At 43.0% G+C, this 20,851-nt stretch overlaps 1 protein-coding gene across 3 annotated transcripts in view; it reads right to left on the bottom strand.

The window, feature by feature from the left end:
- Nucleotides 1-5,416: 5,416 nt before the first annotated feature.
- Nucleotides 5,417-20,851, bottom strand: part of LOC106515769 (uncharacterized) — a 57,685-nt gene continuing 42,250 nt past the window's right edge. For all 3 annotated transcript variants that reach the window (XM_014005744.1, XM_014005745.1, XM_014005747.1), the window contains 19 exons: nucleotides 12,689-12,805; nucleotides 12,542-12,599; nucleotides 12,380-12,448; nucleotides 12,186-12,253; nucleotides 12,009-12,077; nucleotides 11,787-11,811; nucleotides 11,677-11,703; nucleotides 8,907-8,972; nucleotides 8,678-8,817; nucleotides 8,450-8,572; nucleotides 8,292-8,349; nucleotides 8,134-8,178; nucleotides 7,987-8,043; nucleotides 7,751-7,896; nucleotides 7,213-7,323; nucleotides 7,083-7,131; nucleotides 6,921-7,001; nucleotides 5,622-6,607; nucleotides 5,417-5,531 (listed from right to left, as the gene is read on the bottom strand). In XM_014005744.1, coding sequence (XP_013861198.1) covers nucleotides 5,784-6,607; nucleotides 6,921-7,001; nucleotides 7,083-7,131; nucleotides 7,213-7,323; nucleotides 7,751-7,896; nucleotides 7,987-8,043; nucleotides 8,134-8,178; nucleotides 8,292-8,349; nucleotides 8,450-8,572; nucleotides 8,678-8,817; nucleotides 8,907-8,972; nucleotides 11,677-11,703; nucleotides 11,787-11,811; nucleotides 12,009-12,077; nucleotides 12,186-12,253; nucleotides 12,380-12,448; nucleotides 12,542-12,599; nucleotides 12,689-12,805 — 2,133 coding nt within the window. In that variant the 3' untranslated portion in view covers nucleotides 5,417-5,531; nucleotides 5,622-5,783. The remainder of the gene's footprint in view (nucleotides 5,532-5,621; nucleotides 6,608-6,920; nucleotides 7,002-7,082; nucleotides 7,132-7,212; nucleotides 7,324-7,750; nucleotides 7,897-7,986; nucleotides 8,044-8,133; nucleotides 8,179-8,291; nucleotides 8,350-8,449; nucleotides 8,573-8,677; nucleotides 8,818-8,906; nucleotides 8,973-11,676; nucleotides 11,704-11,786; nucleotides 11,812-12,008; nucleotides 12,078-12,185; nucleotides 12,254-12,379; nucleotides 12,449-12,541; nucleotides 12,600-12,688; nucleotides 12,806-20,851) is intronic.

The following is a 20,851-nucleotide window of genomic DNA, read 5'->3' as shown; positions in this document are numbered from 1 at the left end:
GGACTGGTGCTTGGGAGACTGTGTGAGGGAAACGCAGCGCCTCTTGGGGCTGGTTCCCTGAACAAAACAAACAAGATGCCTTTTGGGCAGCAGCCGATTGCAGGCGATCATGTCTTCCTGGCCCTGAAGTGACAGTCCCACAGCTAGGAGGACTGTCTTCTTCCTCTGAGGCATCGAGCCCTTCAGAAGACCCAGAGGGGGGCCCTTGCTCCAAACCGAATGGCGGGGAGGTTGGTCGCGGTTCTGAGGCTGTACTGACTGGGTGCTCAGGCTCCCAGGCAGCACTGCTCTCTTAACAGGAGGCGGCTGCCGGCTTCTGTGTACTAGTCTTTGGTCTCGTGTCACGTCTGGGGACAATACAGCGCAGGGCTTCAGCCTGCTTTCCCCTCAGCTTAAACTTCATCTGAATGACGCAGAGAGACCGACCAAATAACCCAGCAGCCATAACTGGTTCATCCAGGTATGCAGCTCGGTCTCTGTCGGGGCCATCAGAGAGCGTCAACCACAGATGCCTCTGCGCCACCACGGTTGAAGCCATCCCTCTGCCCAGGGACAGTCCTGCACAGCGGGACGCGCTCAGAATGTAATCCGTTGTGAGTCTGACCTCGTTAAACAGAGGTAACAGAAGACCCTCGGGTGAAACCAGTGCTCCGAGCTCCGCCAGAGACATACAGTGGTGTGAAAAAGTGTTTGCCCCCTTCCTCATTTGCTGTTTTTTTGCATGTTTGTCACACTTAAGTGTTTCGGAACATCAAACCAATTTAAACAATAGTCAAGGACAATACAAGTAAACACAAAATGCAATTTGTAAATGAAGGTGTTTATTATTAAAGGAGAAAAAAATCCAAACCATCATGACCCTGTGTGAAAAAGTGATTGCCCCCTAAACCTAATAACTTGTTGGGCCACCCTTAGCAGCAACAACTGCAACCAAGCGTTTGCGATAACGTTCAATGAGTCTTTTACAGCGTTCTGGAGGAATTTTGGCCCACTCATCTTTGCAGAATTGTTCTATTTCAGTTATATTAGAGGGTTTTCGAGCATGAACGGCCTTTTTAAGGTCATACCACAACATCTCAATAGGATTCAGGTCAGGACTTTGGCTAGGCCACTCCAAAGTCTTCATTTTGTTTTTCTTCAGCCATTCAGTGGTGGACTTACTGGTATGTTTAGGATCATTGTCCTGCTGCAGAACCNGTACCAACCTTTGTTCACGTCCGAGGCAGGGACCACACATATGGCACCTTTTGCCAGTAACATGTTTATTTCCTCTCTCAAAACCACGGCTGCTTTGATCCCAACAACAGTGTTTACCACGGTGTTGAAAGGAGGCGGCCTTATGCGAAACTGTAGCAGGTAACCCATCGCAACAGTTCTTTCCACCCAAGGGGATGGTGCGCATGCGCGCCTGAGAGAGTGGCATCGCTAGGCGACCAACTTGTGTTGGCGATGTGCTGCTGCCCTCTGTCGTATGAGAGAGGCGCAGCATTACCCGACTGTCGCCCATAGCTTTTTGATTTATTTGTGTGTAAAGTTTATACTTTGACCCTTTTGACACATTTACACAAACGTTAGAGATAGTTGTGCTTTAAACATTTAGTGCACCCAAACTGGGGGCTTTTAGTGCAAACACTATGTGAGTGGGGTGGGACTGGTGCTTGGGAGACTGTGTGAGGGAAACGCAGCGCCTCTTGGGGCTGGTTCCCTGAACAAAACAAACAAGATGCCTTTTGGGCAGCAGCCAGTAGCAGGCGACCATGTCTCCCTGGCCCTGAAGTGACAGTCCCACAGCTAAGAGGACTGTCTTCTTCCTCTGAGGCTCCCAGTCAGCACTGCTCTCTCAACAGGAGGCGGCTGCCGGCTTCTGTATGCTAGTCTTCGGTCTCGCGTCACGTCTGGGGACAATACAGCGCAGGGCTTCAGCCTGCTTCCCCTCAGCTCAAACTTCATCTGAATGACGTCGAGAGACCGACCAAATAACCCAGCAGCCATAACTGGTTCATCCAGGTATGCAGCTCGGACTCTGTCGGGGACATCAGAGAGCATCAACAACAGATGCCTCTGCGCCACCACGCTTGAAGCCATCTCTCTGCCCAGGGAGAGCCCTGCACAGCGTGACGCACGGAAAATGTAATCCGCTGTGAGTCTGACCTCGTTAAAGAGAGGTAACAGAAGACTCTCGGGCGATACCAGAGCTCCGAGCTCCGCCAGAGACATAGCTTGGTAAGTCTGGAGCATGCTAATGGAGCTCAGACCGTGAGCAGTGGTGGCCTGAGCCTTGTAAAAATTTTCAAGCTGCGCAGCAGAAAATCTACACAGAAATATTGCCCATAACCAGGTACTATGACGCAGGTGGACAGAGGTTTGCTCCAGCAGGATGTCAGCTCCGAGACGAAGTCTGGGAACATGGGAAGACGGTTTTTCACCGCAGTCGGTTCAGTGGGGAGAAAAATCCCGTGAACGGCGACGGTTTTTGTTTTGAACCGTACGACGACACGAGAGAAAAGACGTGTCCTCCTGGTCCGCCTCCGCAACAGCGGGGCATCTAGACCGGGCCGGGTTCCTCGTTGTCTTTCGACAGATGAACATCCAAGCCAATATAAATGGCTAACCCCTCCTGTACTCTACTCTGTCTGCCCAGCTGGAAGCGGGAAGTTTGACCGACAAATATTCCTCGTCCGACTCGGATGGAACCGGGTTACTGGACTCGGAGGAGTGGGTCTTTTCGTGAGACCACGGTTTCGCCCTGCACTTTTTCTAAGGACTTAACCCGTCCCTCCAGGGTTGAGCGACGAAGCTGGTGGCAAAACGCACATGCTTCAGGCTCCGCCAACGCTCTCTGAGTGTGAACGACCCCCAGACAGACCAGGCAAGACTCATGCTGGTCCCTCTCATGGAGCAAGAAGCAGCGCCCACAGGGGCGACCGATGACCTCTGCTCCTTGAGGTAATTTTGTGCTCATCCCGAACCACAAAATATTCTATTTTGTTGAAATGAAAGGCTACTCAAAGCTAGCGCTCCGCGGGCAGACACACTTACCTGTAGGCAGCGGCGGCCAACACCAACAAAAGCAGTTAAGCTAACTTTAAGAGCTTTCCAACAAACAAAGCTAACTAGCAGCAGCTAACTAGCTAGGTAGGAAGAGGTGGGGTTCTAGCGAGGTGAAGAGCAATAGAACCAAGGAGTGACTGTGATGGCGACAGTATATTTATGTGTAGGCGGAGCCTGACATCTGTCATCATCACGTCACCTGCCTAAAGGCGTGATTAGAGGTGGCTTCAGCCAGGACACGCAGGGGCGTGGTTTACCATACATGTGTTGTACCGAGTGTATTGACTGAAAGGGAACCCACCTATTTTACAACAAATGTGGAACAATTTTAGTTTAGTCAGAGTTCATGACCAAAGAGTTCAGATCTGCTTTTAACATTTTAAATATCTCAATTTGAAACTTTTTGCACCGTTTTTAATTTTTAGAACTATAAAAAGAACTTGTAACCAGCAAATGTANAATAATAAACACCTTCATTTACAAATTGCATTTTGTGTTTACTTGTGTTGTCCTTGAATATTGTTTAAATTGGTTTGATGTTCCGAAACACTTAAGTGTGACAAACATGCAAAAAAACAGCAAATGAGGAAGGGGGCAAACACTTTTTCACACCACTGTAGCTTGGTATGTCTGGAGCATGCTAACAGAGCTCAGACCGCGAGCAGTGGTGGCCTGAGCCTTGTAAAATTTTTCAAGCTGCGCAGCAGAAAATCTACACAGAAATACTGCCCATAATCGGGTACTGTGACACGGGTGGACAGAGGTTTGCTCCAGCAGGAAGTCAGCTCCGAGACAAAGTCTGGGAACATGGGAAGACAGTTTTTCACCGCGGTCGGTTCAGTGGGGAGAAAAATCCCGTGAACCGCGACGGTTTTTGTTCTGAACCGTACGACGACACAAGGAGAGAAAAGACCTGGTCCGCCTCCGCAGCAGCGGGGCATCTAGACCAGGCCGGGTTCCTCGTCGTCTTTCGACAGATGAACATCCAAGCCAATATAAACGGCTAACCCCTCCTGTACTCTACTCTGTCCGCCCAGCTGGAAGCGGGGACTTTGACCGACAAATATTCCTCGTCAGACTCGGACGGAACCAGGTTACTGGACTCGGAGAGGAGTGGGTCTTTTCGTAAGACCACGGTTTCGCCCAGCACTTTTTCTAAGGACTTAACCCGTCCCTCCAGGGTTGAGCGACGAAGCTGGCGGCGAAACGCACATGCTTCGGGCTCCGCCAACGCTCTCAGAGTGTGAACGACCCCCAGAAAGACTGGGCAAGACTCGTGCTTGTCCCTCTCACGGAGCAAGAAGCCGCGCCCACAGGGGCGACCGACGACCTCTGCTCCTTGAGGTAATTTTGTGATTATCCCGAACCACAAAATATTATATTTTGTTGAAATGAAAGGCTACTCAAAGCTAGCGCTCCGCGGGCAGACACACTTACCTGTAGGCAGTAGCGGCCAACACCAACAAAAGCAGTTAAGCTAACTTTAAGAGCCTTCCAACAAACAAAGCTAACTAGAAGCAGCTAACTAGCTAGGTTGGAAGAGGTGGTGTTCTAGCGAGGTGAAGAGCAATAGAACTAAGGAGTGACTGTGATGGCGACAGTACAGTATATATATGTGTAGGCGGAGCCTGACATCTGTCGTCATCACGTCACCTGCCTAAAGGCATGATTAGAGGTGGCTTCAGCCAGGACACGCAGGGGCGTGGTTTCCCATACATGTGTTGTACTGAGTGCATTGACTGAAAGGGAACCCACCTATTTTACAACAAATGTGGAACAATTTTAGTTTAGTCAGAGTTCATGACCAAAGAGTTCAGATCTGCTTTTAANATTTTAGTTTAGTCAGAGTTCATGACCAAAGAGTTCAGATCTGCTTTTAACATTTTAAATATCTCAATTTGAAACTTTTTGCACCGTTTTTAATTTTTAGAACTATAAAAAGAACTTGTAACCAGCAAATGTATCAACATAAATTATACTGATATGAATTAAAAATATGTTTTCTTATTATTTTTCAAACAATATATTATGTAGTTTGTAGGATTAAATAAAACATTGTTTTAATGAATGTATTAGTATTTGGGTTTAAYTGTGCAACATAAAAAGAAAGAATGGGAGATAAGCTGAAGCAGAGCCTCACAAGTCATCCTGGCTGTCACCAGTGGGCAGCAGCAGGGGCTTTCCACAGACATAAATTTGTTCAAGACAGAAATGTGGGGAGGAAACAGAAGAAACGGTGTAGAACCATTAATGTTGCACTTGCCGTTCTTCAGTGGAGTTTGTTGACAACTAAAATACAATTACTCTCTGTATCRGCCTACTGCAAAGAATACAAGATGACTTAAAAACACACTACTGACTGACCGTTCGGTCATCCCAGCATCGGTCCGGAGGCGTCTCTGAAATGTCGTCACGTTCATAACCAGACTGAGGGGAGGTGGAGGACAGAACACGGTCTCTGTCCAGCAGGATCTGGATCACTTTRAAAAAGAAGCGAAGAATTATTGCAAAGTTCAAACCTAAACGCACTAAATCTGCTTCAACTWCAAAACAATAGAACGCTCTCGTACCTGATAGAAAGTTTTGGTTACAGATTTTATTGTAGGTTATTTCATCCAGATGAACCTCCTGGAATTAAGACAACATTTAATAAAATCCATAAAATAATTCCAAATAGGTCGATTATCATTATGAGAGTCAAGTCAATGTTTTATTAATTCGATGGTTTTGYATCATTTCCTCACCAGYTGATCCATCTTCTGGTGTTGAGACTCRGTCAGGTGACTGAAGACGTCGTTCTTTGGGATCTTCTGACAGCAGCTCCCACACAGATGGACTGGCTCTCGATTAACGCAACAACATGTAAAGAACTGTGTAGATATTCTGCTAAAATCTTCCGGCAAGTGATTTWTTTGTCTCATGTCAATTCTTGGAACTTTTACAGGTTGCTCAAGGGAGGAGTCGTCTTTGGAGGCAGAYCGAGGTCTTTTAGGGCTCGTTTTTTCCCCCACATCTTCACTTGAACATGCTCGTTTTTTGGATCGTTTAGATGGAAGTTGTTCACTCTTGTTTTTCTGGTGAACATCACTCTTTTGTGTGGTTACACATTTAATACTTGGGCTCTTTTTGATCTCATTTTTCTCCATCTTCTTGCAGCCTTCAGTAGCTTCGTCAATTTTTACTTCAGTCCAATCCTTTTCTGTTTTCACCCTTAAAGGCTGGACGGTCTCTTCTTCACTAATACTTCCAGGCATCTCTTTTTTGACAAACAGTTCCGTTTGGGTCTCCACCTCACTTCGCTTTTCTTCTTTTATCTGGATGTTTCCCTTCACTGCCGTCTCCTCATCGCTTCGCTTTTCTTCTTTTATCTGGACGTTTTCCTTCACTGCCGTCTCCTCATCGCTTCGCTTTTCTTCTTTAACCTGGATGTTTGCTTTCACCGTTTGTGGCTCCTCCTCACATCTGTGCTCATTTTCATGCCTGCCAGAGTCTAGGTCGTTCTTCCAACCGTCACTCTCTTGACTCTGTTSATCTTTTTTGCAAATATTCCTGGGAACTGAAACCGATAGCAAAACGTCACAATAGTGCGCGTGAAACAAGATATTCACATCAGTCAAGCCGGCCAAGCAATATCAGCAGGTAATGGAGCAGAAAAGGATTTTCTCCAAAGTGTTTTCACAAAAAATATTTCTTGTTATAATGAAGCATCAAAAAGGTACTAATCACTGGAGAAAAGGGTCTAAATCGAATCCTAAATGAACCACCCAAATCCTTTAAAGCYTCTTTAAAAACATACTAATCTGGTTCATACCAACTTAAAAACCTCTGCGTGGTTTTCAAACGCAGTTTCATTCGKTGCTTTAGCTTACCCAGCTTCCTCAAGGGCTTTATTGGTGTCATAAGTGCTCCTCTTCCTTCTCTCTGCTTTGCGCCCATCAAGATACATGTTGCTAGAATAAAAACAGCACAAAATAGTCAAAATATGGCTTCAGTCGCCAAGGAGGAATATTTAACAGAATCTGCAAGCTAACCTTTTTTAAAGGTGCAGGGCTCCCAGATGGGATGGGCTAGTTTAATTTCCTAAGGAGTCCGACAAAAACAGATGCATCAYGAGATGCTAGAGGAAGATGGTGCAGAAATACATCATCTAAAGTAAAGTACCTGGTAATTAGACGCTCTGAAACCAACAGTTTGAGTCGCCTGTTTTGCCAGGTCCAGTAGCGTCTCTGGGTCGTCAATGCTGGGATTTASTGAGCCCGGGTGAAAACGTTCCTGWGAGTAAACAAACTCATTACTATGTACATATATATGTACATACATGTAAAATCTATATATTTGCTGACATTACTGTAAACAAACTGAATAAATCTGCTTTGCTAGAAATCAAGTTTCATCTGAACGTTTGTCAACCTTCAATGTTGTGTAGACTTCAGCAGCTCTTCTGCTAAACTGTCTAAATATTTAACWTTTTAAATCAGTGTCAGAGCATGTACAATGAGAATTAATGCTAAATATAGAGATCTGTTTAAAAAAAACAGGAAGTTTGATTTACTGGTGACATCTTGTAAGAGAAAACTCAAAGCTTTTTACATTTGCTATCGTTTAAAAAAAACACTTTATTCAAAAAATTTTCAGACACAACACAATAAATACAGAAGTGTAATCRATGCAAGCACAATTAATGGGGGGAGGGGCTCACCAGATAAGTGGCAACGTGCTCCCAACTGAAGAYGTGTGCCTGAGATTCTTCCTGCGACAGCCTCCTCTCACAGAGCAARCACAGAAATCCTGTCACAAGATTGTTTTTGCTGATACTCAGATCGTGTGACACCATGTATTGTTTGCCTGAATGAATAAAAAAGAAGTGTCAGAAAACACCTGTACACCTCTTCTGTGGTATTTTAAAACAAAGATGTTTTTAATGCAGGCATTCACCAAGCAGAGGAAACTTTGCATTTTGTTGAAGTTTGCTGAAGGTTTTGCAGGGCGGAACTAAAACAATATAAAACAGACAAAAAACTAATTAAATACATATATTTATATAAAAAAATATTAAATAATGAAAAAGATGTTATGACTAACCATCCCGCTTTAAGAGAGTGTGGTAATGTTGAAGGCTTTTCATGACTGCAGTCCAAACAAGAACAAGATAAAATATTTATCAAACAGTACTTTAACTAGACAATGTTCATATTATTCAATAAGTTAAAATCAAATGAGACTGTCTCTTTAGTTCAAACCTTGCTTGTAATCAGAAGGGTTGAGGTTGAAAAATGTTGAGTACGGAATATCCAGAACCTGCAAAAACAAAATAAAAATTTAAGTTCTTTCCACAACATTACCAATCTTTGATACCAAGTTTAAAGTTAGAAAATAAACTAAGAATCTTGCATTTTACCTTCAGACACATTTTATTTAGCCTTCCCTCCTCTTCCTCCTCCTGCCACGCCATCAACTTCAGTGCGTTGTCATTGAGGTCATTTTTCCAGGCGAACGGCAGACGCCACGGATTCTGGTACATCTGATGTCAGACAAGGCAGTCATTACACACCTTTCAAAATGTAGGAGAAGTCAGGCTGGCCATTGCAGCTGCATTATATGTACGCTACATTTTGAAAAGGCGTACCAGCGTGTTTACGAGATGTTTTCGAGACTCGAAATGCTCCCTGATGAAGGGCTCAGAAAAACTCTCCAGACAACAAAAACACAATAAAATCGGTTTCACGTCAATGCCTGAAGAGACGCATGAAACAACCAGGTCTGTTCCTGAAACAAAACAAAATTAAAAAGAACGTCAATAATTTCTGAGATTAATCTCAAATTATAATTGTACGCGAGGATGAGAGAATCCTCACCAACAAGTGGTTGATTTGCTCTCAGACTCTTGCAGGCGTAGGTGTACAACACCAAGCGCAATCTCACTAAAAGAAAAGCAAAGGAGAGAATATAAAAACTTGCTTTTATGACAATACAGCAGACAAAAAACACCACTCACTCAAACTTGGATGTATACTGACTCTCAGTGTTATTTTCAGAACTAGAATCAGAGATTCTTTTAATTCTCAATGGGGGAATTAAAATTTTGAAAAGGAGAAAATAACAGCCAGGTGAAAGTGGTTAAAAGTAGATTAAAAAGGTCAGAAGAGAAACTGTCAGGAGAAGTTCTGGCAAAGTCTTCCCATTGCTAATCAAGTAGCTGCTTGCGTTGCAGCTTCAGAAGAGGCATGTGTGAGTCATCAATTTCTCTGGCCATCAGTCTGTGTGCGCAGATGTGAGGAGGTTGTGTAAAGGCCTCTCTCTATACATGGGCATAGAGCTGAGTACAGCCAGAGTCTAAGAATATTAAAAAAATAAGATGTTCACACCACTTCAACATTACATGTGAAGAGGTGTGAAACTTTTTTTTTATCTATACCATTGTTAAATACGTAGTGAATCTCAGTTAGGAAATCTTTACACTATTAATATCACAAGGCTAGAAAAATTTGTCAGACACCACTTGGGCGAACGTCAGGAAAGTATCGTTCTTGTAACGTCTCCAGATTTTATTAATTATTATTTAACCAGCCAAATCCCATTAAAATTGCAGATCTATTTTGCAAGAGAGGCCTGGGCCATGTTGGAGAAAGGATTGTGTGAGCTGGACAGAATGTTAAATGGTATGTGTGTAACGGGGAATAAAGACAACGCAAGGATTGTTGTCTCATGACTGTGTAAATCATTAGACAAGTGTTTGTGTGTCGTCACACCCATATGGTCTGCATGTACAAAGAGTATATATGTTTGTGGTGTCTCAATGAGACTGGGTGTTTGGGGTCTGCCTGTGATGATGTACACTGTTCAGATGTGAAAACTGCTTCAATAAAACTCTAAACTGGCCGTCACTGGAACCTCGTCTCCTGATAATTTTTGGTTAAAACGCATTTGTTTTATAGAAGTTCACACCACTTCAACATTACACGCCAACAGAAACGTAAGACAGCACAGTTTTTAGGGAATGAGATGGTATTTCTGCTGCTTACTGAAGAGAAGTGCTATTTTGTTTGTTACAAGCCGTGTTTCCATCCAATTTTAATTCGAATTTTGAGCTAATTTTTAAAATTTCGCAAAAAGGAAAAAAACGAAGAAATGTGAATCAGACGTGTTTCCTTCAACTGGCTTGAAGCGAATCAATTATGTCAGATGCATGTGTGTAGTAAACAGGAAGTAAAAGTCGCATCTCAGGAAAATGGAGAAATTATCAGCTGAGCTATGATGAAAAGAAAAATACCGTCAAATACAGTGAAACCGGTGAAAATGTTGAAAATACTATGATACAAAATTTTGGTCATACCGCCTAGCTCTATTAAAAAACAATGATGGAAACACAGCTACTGAAGAGAAGTGCTATTTTGTTTCTTACAGAATATGAGGGATTGTGTGCCTCTAATATCAGGCCAAGGATCACTCCCACGACTCCCCAGTGKAGGCATATTGTATTTGGTGASAGTTTTGTTACCTCTGGACACCCCWGCAGTGTCTCAATGGCCATTTTGGTCCATTGTTCATCTAGCTGATAGTCTCTTCACAAAACGCACATAGCAGGGGACRATTGTGATCAAACAATGGGGGAAGGATGAACTATGACCCCAATTGTTCTGTCTCTGGTGTTAAGAACACTGCATACTCCATCCAAAGTGCCAAAATTGGTTCTTGTTGCAGCAGTTGTGACAAAAATTGCATCATTTTGTTCAAAGCTTTAAGTCTTCCACCTCTTTTTGTCACAACCCTTTGCATAAAAATGATTGTGTGATTGGTCAGAAGTGTGTGGACATGTTTGTTCATGCTGAAAGTGCTCGGACGCTTCATTCTGCTTCATTTACTCACTTTCAGAATCTGGCTGTTGTTCCCAGAAGCAGACATTTACAAATATAATAAAATGGCCAAAAACTCATGAATAAAACAGACGTGCATGGAGGAATCCATCTGCCAAAAACTGGGCTTTACCCAAGACATATTTGTGGCCAAAACCTTTTTCTCTCTCGAGTGAGAATGCCAACAAGGAGAAACCCGGTGCGATGYGTWCCGCAGCAGGAGGGGTTTCCCAGGAGCTAAGCGTAGTGTCTGAGGGGCTATGATAGGTGTGCGCAAAAATGACCATGTGCGCRTAGGCTTCGGCTCAAGTACACTCATCCTACTCCTGGTACAGTCTGTCTGCTTGAAACACAAAACCCCTTTATGATGATGTCATGTTCAGGAACATCCCAGTATAGCCAGGTTTCTGTGAAGCCCATTAAACTACACTACACAGTACTTTGTCTAGTGCTGACAGCTCAACCATTTTAGTCTGGAGCGACCTGACGTTCACCATGATGTATGCATGTAGCCTTGATTTAAACAGGAAAACAAACAGCCTGGCAGACATACAAAAGATTAAATGGKTTTTTTAAGACCATATGAGCTTAAGTTATGGAAGACAGTTTGGGTAAAGAAAATGATGTGATCAGCAAAATGAGGCAAGTTAAAATTTTACTTTAAAATATGAGAATTGATTTTCAGATATTTTTAACCATCAGAACTACTCCTGTCTGTTAGTAACAGTCAAATTGGTATTGATAAATGTTCTGTTAGAAAAAAAAGAAATACCTCTTGACCGATTCTCAGACACACCTGCTGTAGAAGGAGGGGAAATAACATATTTTAATAAATTTTATTACAAAAGAATAAGACACAGATCAGAGAAAAGTAAATATTACCTTGACCAAAATATTTTATCAGCATCTGGAGAAGAACATTAGGAGCTGTTACAATGAAGGTCAAGTGTTTTGAATGTGTATGAATGGGTGAAAGATTGAAGTGAAAGCTCTTTGGAGTCTGTAGGGACTTAATAAAGTTCTAGATAAGTTCAAGCAATTTACCATTTACCAATAATAAGTGCAATTACTGATAATTTGTCAAATCAAAAACTTGTCATTTACCCTTCCGTGGTGATCTTTTGACAGATGCTGCAGGTAAGGTTTAATATCTTCGAAAACAACACTGCAATCCTTTTTTGAARAAACAAATAAGAACAAGTAATTTTATCCAACTTTTTTTTAACTTTTATTTTCTGGTAAATAAATAAGACTCATGCCAATTCCATACCAATTCATTACCTGGCAGCGAAGTTTGCATTTGGAGCTTTTAAATGTTGGCATATCATGTGCTGCGCCAGTATTGTACACTGAAAACAGAGCGATAACACTTTTTAAATGAAGCAGCCTAACATTAAAATAGGTAAAGAAAAACATTAAATGTTTTTTTTKAGTATATCACCTGAATTAGACAATCACAGATTAGTGGCACATACCCAGCTTGTCTCCTGGTGTAACACATGTTGTCAGGCTGCTCTTCGTCATGGATTCTAGTTTTTTCAGAGCTAAAAGCCGCAACATGACAAGAAAAACATAACTGCAGATTTCTCTAAAAATCAAAGTTAAAACAAATAAAATGCATATAATCAGACACCAACCTGCTGAGTAACATTTGAAATTCACTGACTGGAATTCGTTGGGCTGCAGGCACACTTGCTGCAATAATAAGTACATTTATATATATATATATTTTATTGAATGAGTTGAAACATTTTCCAAGCTTGGACTTTGAAAACTTCACCTACCTTCACTGAAACATGAATTGACTCGATTTGCTTTGCTAAATCAAATATCATCCGGACAAACGAGCTGTAATCCTGGTAGGACTCTTTAGACAACAACGTGTTGGGATGCCACGCTTTCTGTGCAGAAAATAAAGATGAATTACAGACTGATCACTTGTTTATGACCAGAAAGCTGAGCTGTGCAAACCCATCTAAAAACGACAACAAAAACTTGACCAGTGATTCTTATTACAATAAAACACTTCCATCTAACYAATTGTTGTACATTTACAAATGAATAACCTTTTGCTACAACTCAACCAAGTTTACAGATGTACAAACTTGCATCTAAAGTGGCCTGTCTTCATTAAAACAGATGCGTGTTAAACAAAAATGATCAGGAGATGAGGTTGCAATGACATAAAAGTAGGTCTGTACCCTAAACACTTCATATCTGGTCATGTTTATGGGCTCGACACACTGGAGGCAACRTCGCTCCCTCTCCATTAATTTCCTGTGGAACTCTGTCAAAGAAGTCTGAGAACTATCTGCCCCAGGCCAAGAATGGCAGCGAGGAATAGAGGGGGTGAAGGGTAAAACTGTATGCAATAAACAAAAATGGTGAATGAGTTATTTAATCTGTATGTTAATCAAATGTTGTATTAATAGGGGTATTGTGATTGACATAAGATCAAAGTAAGCTGAAACAGGAGGGTGATTATCTGTGTGTTTACAGTAATATGATTCAGTAAAACAACCAGACAAAATAAATGACTTATACTCTATATAAAACTGAGCTGAGTATATTATAATTATATGGTGTTAAAAAGATGTTAATGCTGATTTTTAATAAATGATTCACTATATAAATATAAGGAATATCAGAGACAGTCAAAAGAGAAGTGTTGAAATCAGTAAATGTTTTCTTTTTTTCAGCATTTCTCATCAGAGGGAGGAGGTCCAGTGTGACTAACTTTCTTCACCCTGACCAATCATTACATCCCAACTTACTGCAGGCTGAAGCTTTAGGGAGAGATGAAATTGGGTATCCGAAGGGTTTTAAAAAGTCAAATTTAGGACTTTTTAATGCCACCTTCAATGAAATTTAAGACCAAAAAAACTATAAGCGATGGTTGGGGTATTCTGCTTTATTACAACCAAGCATACATGTCCCACTAAATGAAACCCATTGAATATAAAGATATTCAGTGCTCTCTGGTTCAATTAGCTGTATTGTACAAGGGCAGTTATTTCATTGCCTTTATACAAAAAGAAGTCATCCAGGCAACTGTCAATAAATTTACACTAACCTGCACCATCAAAATCCAACTAATATCTGAAGGAAGAGGGGTTCTCATTCATAGCATTCGTTTTGAAGTCTCACTATGAGATATGCTCCCCCGCGTAATCCTCAGAAGCCTCTATCTCATTACACCAATCCTGATTGGCTGGTGATCGCAACGCATGCGTCACCTACCCTTTAAGTAGCTTGCGCTATGACACAGCATCATTCGAAAACCTATTCTCGCTTCGAGGCATTTCTCTTTAGCAGACTAGCTTAACTGTCCACTGATCGGAGTGAATTGGCTAACTCCGTCTACGGGCGCTAGCTGCATTAGATTCAGCCTTTACTAGTCTGGAGCACTTTTCACCTTATAAACTTTGCTGTATTAGCATACCAGGTAATGCAGCCTTCCGTTTCGGGCTTTACATACCTGTTTAGTTAAGATACAATTTCGGTTAGCAAACCAGCAACCGAAATGGATTCCGCTTCTCTTCACATCAGAGGAGGTAGTGACTCGGGGGCTTGTTTCTGTGGCTGCGGTAACAAAATTTCGAGCAAGGTTCAACACCAGGTGTGCTCGACGTGCCTCGGGCTGGAACACGCCCGCCTGGCGCTTGATGCCCCGGGCTCGTGCGCGAGCTGCTCCAAGTTCACCATGAAGAGCCTCCACAGACGGCTAGCACGCCAAGCTAGCCTCTCCTGCAGGGGCCCGTACTTTGACGGGCAGGCCGCCGCTTGCCAACGTCAACGAGTGGGAGGACGTGGACACCGGACCAGAAGCTACGGAAAGCTGGGGCTCCCAGCTGGAACTAGCCCCAGCGCCCGCACCTGTCGAAGATGTCCTGGAGTTGGACTATGAGGACGACGACGAGATAATCTCGGAGCTCCTCGTATCCGAAAATTATGAAGATGACGATGAAGTCTTCATCCAAAGCGCTCAGGCTGGTCTGTCCCCCGGGAAGAGGAGGAGAGAACAGTCTCTCCTGCTAGGAGTACGGACATGCAGACTGTGTGCAAACGCACTGCCTCCAGACTCAATATCCCATGGCCTGAAGTAGCAACGGAGACCCCCAGATCCCGTTACGAAGGGAAGAAATTGCCGCAGGCTACTAGGACGACGAAGCAACTGCTCCCGGTTTTCCCTGAGCTGCTGGACAAGGTTGCGGTCTCCTGGAAGGACTGCCCGTTCAGCGGGAACTCTCAAATCCATGAAGCCTCGCCTTTGGACTTTGAGGGCATGGATAAGCTGGGCATGCACCGCATGCCCCCAGTGGAGCTGGTGGTGGCAGCCCACCTGCATCCACGGCTCCGGACATCTTCCAGAACCCCCACACTACCGTCGAAGGTGGACCGCTTCCAGTCCGCCTTGACTGAAAGGGCTTACAGAGCTGCAGCTGTCGCTGTTAAAGCGCTCAATGTTTCCTCCATGCTCTCAGCATACCAAGCTGATCTGTGTGAGGATATGGCCACCAAGCCAGACCCTGAGGTGTGGGAGGAAATYACCGTGATCACGAACATCTGCTTATGCGTAAAGCGCTGCGCAGTCCAGGCCACGGGAAAATCAATGGGGATGATGGTTCCAAGTGTGGCCTCAGCTGTTTTAAACACAGGGCTTTCACTGGAACAAGACAAACACAATTAAGTGCTGGGGGTCACTAGAGATAAGCTGTCTGGCAATACGGGAGTCTCAATATCCCATAGTGAGAAATCGAAACGAATGCTATGAATGAGAACTTTAGGTTACTTGCGTAACCCTGGTTCTTAGAATAGCATGAGTGAAATGTCTCACCAGACAACCCTTCTTGCTGGGGCGAAGCGAGAAGAGGTGCTTATTTCGAATGATGCTGCATCACAGTGCAAGCTACTTAAAAGGGTAGGTGACACATGCGTCGCGATCACCAGCCAATCAGGATTGACGTAATGAGATAGAAAATCAGAGGAAAAAAGTTTATGACATCCAAAACAGACAAAACACCTCATTATTCCATTACAGTGATCCCTCGTTTTTCGCGGGGGTTGCATTCCAAAAACAACCCGGTATAGGCGAAATCCGTGAAGTAGTTAYGCCGGTACACCGGGTTCCCACTGAACGCTTTTTGAGCAGCAAAAATGAGCTGCTGACACGTTGTATGCCGCGAAGTAGGAGGAAAGGAGAGCGGAAAAAGTCTAGAACTTATTTCTAATGGCAGAACAGGTTGGAAGATGGTTATATGGTGTTATTTATTGTTTTTTAAATCATCCTACAGGCTCTGACAAGTTGATAGCCTGTGGAGCACAGACACTGTATAGATAATCAGGACGAAGAACACAATGCATTATGGAAAAAAAAATTGCACAAAAAAATCCGTCAAGCAGCGAGACCGTGAAAGGTGAACCGCGTTATAGCAAAGGATCATTGTATTCATTGTGTTAAAAAGCAAATGTGCTGGTTCTTAACAACTACAATAAATGGTTGCACTTACGCTGCGTTAACATTGAATATGATCATCGGATTTACAAGCAACGTCTAAGTGGACACGCGTCAAGCAGCATCTGGAAGTGCTGCAGCGCGTCTARCGCAATTAGAGTGCGCGATTTGAACAATTTGGCGTTCCAGCGCTCGACACACACCTTGAACGCTGGAGTAGGAAAATCTGAACTTTGCAGCTCGACGTGGTGTATCAACCAATCAGTCTCCACTGTGTGACGTAGTAACAGATTTTCTGACAGGACAGTTTCCAGAATCATGTCCACTAACCCAAGACAGATGGACAGGAGCCCTTTAGCTGAAATTGAGTGTCTGTGTTCGGTGTCCTGGCAAGAGGTGTGGGCACCAATGCAGGTCAGTGGCTCATCAAACTGGACTCGGGACAAAAATGAAGTGAGACTCATTAGCTTACAGCTCCTGGGTGATGAAACTCGAACTCAGAACGTCTCTGAATTTTCTGGTGAATTAATTATGAATGAAATTATCTGATAAGCGTGACATTCTCTTGCTCTCAAGTTAATACAGCAAAGCCACTTTATTTCATCAGTCATTAAACAGAGACCAACAGGGGGAGTGGGGAGGGGGATCTCAAAGTGCACAAGCGCCTAACTTGAAGTACTGGACACAATTTTGACACTGAAATCGCATTCGGTGTGAACACAGCATTAGTCCAAAATCAAAACAATGTCCTATGAAGACCACAGGTAACACGAGTGTTCAAGAAGTGATTTTCCAGAGTCTGTTTGGATGGGTCAAGCTTTTGGATGGACGTGACTCTCGGAAGAATGTGGCAAGAGTCTGGACAAATTCTCCTCACCACCAGCTTAATTCTCATAACACTGCTCGGGTAAAACTAATTGATGCTTGAAGGAATTCTAACCCTTAAGAAAGAAAGCTGGTATCGAGGCGCTTCTGATTTAGTGGAGGTGCCTCGCAACAAGACAACTTGTACGATGAGACAACTATCACTTGCCGTCCTCCAGCCAAGCGACCGGTGAAATCTGTCAAATTTCAAGCTTGTGCATGTATACGTGCACACCCGTGCTTACGACGCAATATAAGAATTTTTAAAATTTTGTTGATGTCACATGGTGCTGCAACCAGCCAATGCTGAGAATGCTCCACACTGCAGACAGCAACCACTTTCAACATGGATGAAAACATTAGCTTTTTTTATTTATGACATTTCACAGTGATTACAGAGATGTACACAAAATGGCACCCATATGGGAACATGTTCGCGCCAGGGTGAAGTTGTCTGATAAGTTTGCTCCACATGAAGTCGGATTTTAGCATTTTTCAAAGTTTTTTAATATTATCACAAGCATTGCAAAATTTGTTCCGTTTATACGGCAGTACCACACACCATTCAGTTTTTTGCCAACCGCCAATAAAATACAAGAACCACCAATCAAATTTCTTGGAGACATGCGACCCGAGAGCATAATTCACGGTGCTGCTGTTGCTATCCTGCATCTTGGGTTTGTTTGCCATCTGGGGTGCTAGCAGTCTTCAGTTTACCTGTAAACACAAGTCTAAGGACCGTAGCCTAGTTTTACTCATTCCTTCCATCTAATGGGGGCCGAACTTCTCCCAAACACCGACAGGTTCACCTGAGTAGATGATGGAGCAGTTTAAGTGAGAGGAGGAGAGTTAACCCAGCTTCAGTCACATCCCTTTAAAAGGGTACACCCATTTCATCCAGATTAGGACCCTCATCCGAGTAGCCTGGCCAGAGAGCCGTAATCGGGAGACCCTAAATTAACTGTGACTCTGTCCTATATGATAGTARAACTTGGTAAAGGCAGGGTAAAGTTTTTTAGTGGCTTGGAGTAAGCCCCAGGGATGTTATTTAAATAGATTGCTGTGTGCTAAAGCACCTGTAAGATTACCTAGTATTGATTGCATGAACTCAGAACTTTACCCATTTAACACTCATGAAACTGTGTAGAAATTGTGAATGACACCAAAGATTCAATGTCCACACATGCTTTGTAGAAWTTTCTAATTTTCTTGATTTTATTAATTGCAGTGCAGCAGGTTACAGCAAGAATTAAAATTCAATAAAATATAACCAACATGACAATTTTCAAAGATCAACTCAACCTTTCACTAAGTCAGTGGTTCCCAATCCTGGTCCTCAWCTACCCCTATCCAGCATGTTGTACTTGTTTCCCTGCTATTCAGCAGGTCTTCAGAAGATTGTTAATCACTCATTCATTCAAACCAGGTGTGTCAAATCAGGGAAACATCTAAACATGCAGGAAAGACTAGGGTTGAGAATCACTGTTTTAATACATGTTATTTGATTTATTATTTACAAATAAATGGCAAAGAATCGATGACTTCCAAAGGCAATACTAAAAAACATAAAACTGAGTCAATATTATATTGTGAAAATGTCTCATCAAGCTCAGAGAAGCTCTTGAGGTGTTGGTCAACATTTAAAGCAGTGAGTTTTAGATGTTTCCCTGCAATGCAATYGACACTATTTTTTCCACACTTGGAACGAGGGGAACGTGGCTGTCTGGGTGGAATGGTTGCTGCTAGACTTGTCTGATTCCTGAGGCTGGAATCTGATATGTCGGTACCACTTTCCATTGAAGACGTGGATTTATGATTATTGGATTTCTGCTGATCGGCAGAGGAGGGTTCCAAATTTATCGGAAAGTGAAAGCGACCCTGACAGTGGTTTGGGCCTTTGAGGAGCTGTCGGGCGCACTTGAAGGATTCTGCCAGGCTGGAAGCACACAGACTTTCAGCTGGGGGAATAATTTGCAAACTGGATGTGATTCTGACAAGGATTGCAGCTCAGGAGCAAGCCTCCAGCATGTAAGGATTACATCTGGGTGATGCTTCAGACGTGAGAGGTGAGGAGAACCCCAAATTCGGCTGATTTTTTTATGCTATGTTTACACCAAACGCGCTGCGCGCTTCCAAAAATCTCAAAACGCACGCATCTCGATGCTGGTGTCCAGTGAGGACAGACGCATTTGATGTGAACGTAGACGCGCAATAGGAGCCTTTTAACCATAGTTTTGATAACTTACCAAACATGCYGACTTCCTCACCAATTGTCCTCCAGGGAAAGTCCTTTTAATTTCTATCACAAAAATGGACACTGGAATGATCATAAATGATGGGACTATCAGTTTTTCCTCCATTGTTTGTGTGATCCGATTTTCCGGGCTTCTGATATTTCTGGCCCGTCACCAGTACGTCACTGAGCAGAGTCTCTCTGGTTGATGTGACGCGTCGAGCAGTAAAAGTTCAGATTTTCCAACTCATGCATCGGACGCTTTGGAAATGTTGCACCCACGGAAAATGCTCATGACATGCGCACCGCTTCGAACCGCGCTGCTCGATGTGCGCCAGATGCGCTGCTTGGCTTCTAGACGCCCATAGATGTGCATCCACCATTGACTTTGCCCGTAAACCAGATGCTCCTGATGCTCAAAATGCGTTTGGTGTAAATGTAGCGTCAGAGATGCGGTTAAGACATTTCAAATGCAGCAGGAAATTCAAGGCTGCTTTGTTCCAAAACATTTGCACTATCTATTTGGCTCCCAGCAGCACAGCCTTGATGGCAGTGTTTATCTCAATCTCCCTAGGATGGATTGTCAACAAAGAGCTTGATTCGTTCCCAACCCCATCACCCGTGTTGAACCCAGCCCYAGAACCCAATGGCTGAGGAGGAGGAAACTCTGAACTCTAGCAAACTGAGCAGAGATTACATCATGTAACTCTGGAGGGGGCCAGGGTTGGGTCCTAGCACGGACCCCCCACTCACTCAACGTCACCTATTCTCTGACCCCGCCCCATCTTACCTCCCCTTTATGTTATCTGACCTAAGCCCGCCCCCTCCTCCCAAGCTGACTTGCTCTGCTATGTGTGTGGTTTTTTTTTTTGCACGTTTCTGTGTAAAATAMAGGATCAGAGCTCTCTTTTTTAACTCATCTTTCCTATTGTGTGTATTCCAAGCTACAAAGATAGCGCAATGTAGTGCGAAAGACCTTGGACATTCGTTGCCCCATGTTTATGTGTGTCTTTCTTCGAACGGATGTTCTAAACTGCAAGTTCCTAGTCTGTGTTTATCACTGACAATGACAATAAAACTGATTCTGATAACATACATTGTAAATTGTTACAAAGATCATAAAAAATCATCAGCTAAATCATAATAAAAATCAACAGTTGCCTACTTCCAAAGGTTATTTACTGATTACACTTAAATCATCATCATGACTGTTTTATTCAACCTCTCATCCTACTTTATGATTTCAATTCATCAATTACATTCTTATTTTACTTGATTCATTTCATCATTATTCATCAAAAAGCATTTTATAATCATTCATTAAAGTTAGCTCATAATCACATACATTTCTTTTTTTTTTTTTTCAAAGTTTTTTTTTTTTTTATTTTTAACAAA

Source organism: Austrofundulus limnaeus, unplaced genomic scaffold, assembly GCF_001266775.1.
Source record: "Austrofundulus limnaeus strain Quisiro unplaced genomic scaffold, Austrofundulus_limnaeus-1.0 Scaffold32, whole genome shotgun sequence".
NCBI classification, from domain to species: Eukaryota; Metazoa; Chordata; class Actinopteri; order Cyprinodontiformes; family Rivulidae; genus Austrofundulus; species Austrofundulus limnaeus.
The sequence above is the reverse complement of the archived record's forward strand: the minus strand, read 5'-3'. Positions and strand labels throughout refer to the sequence as shown.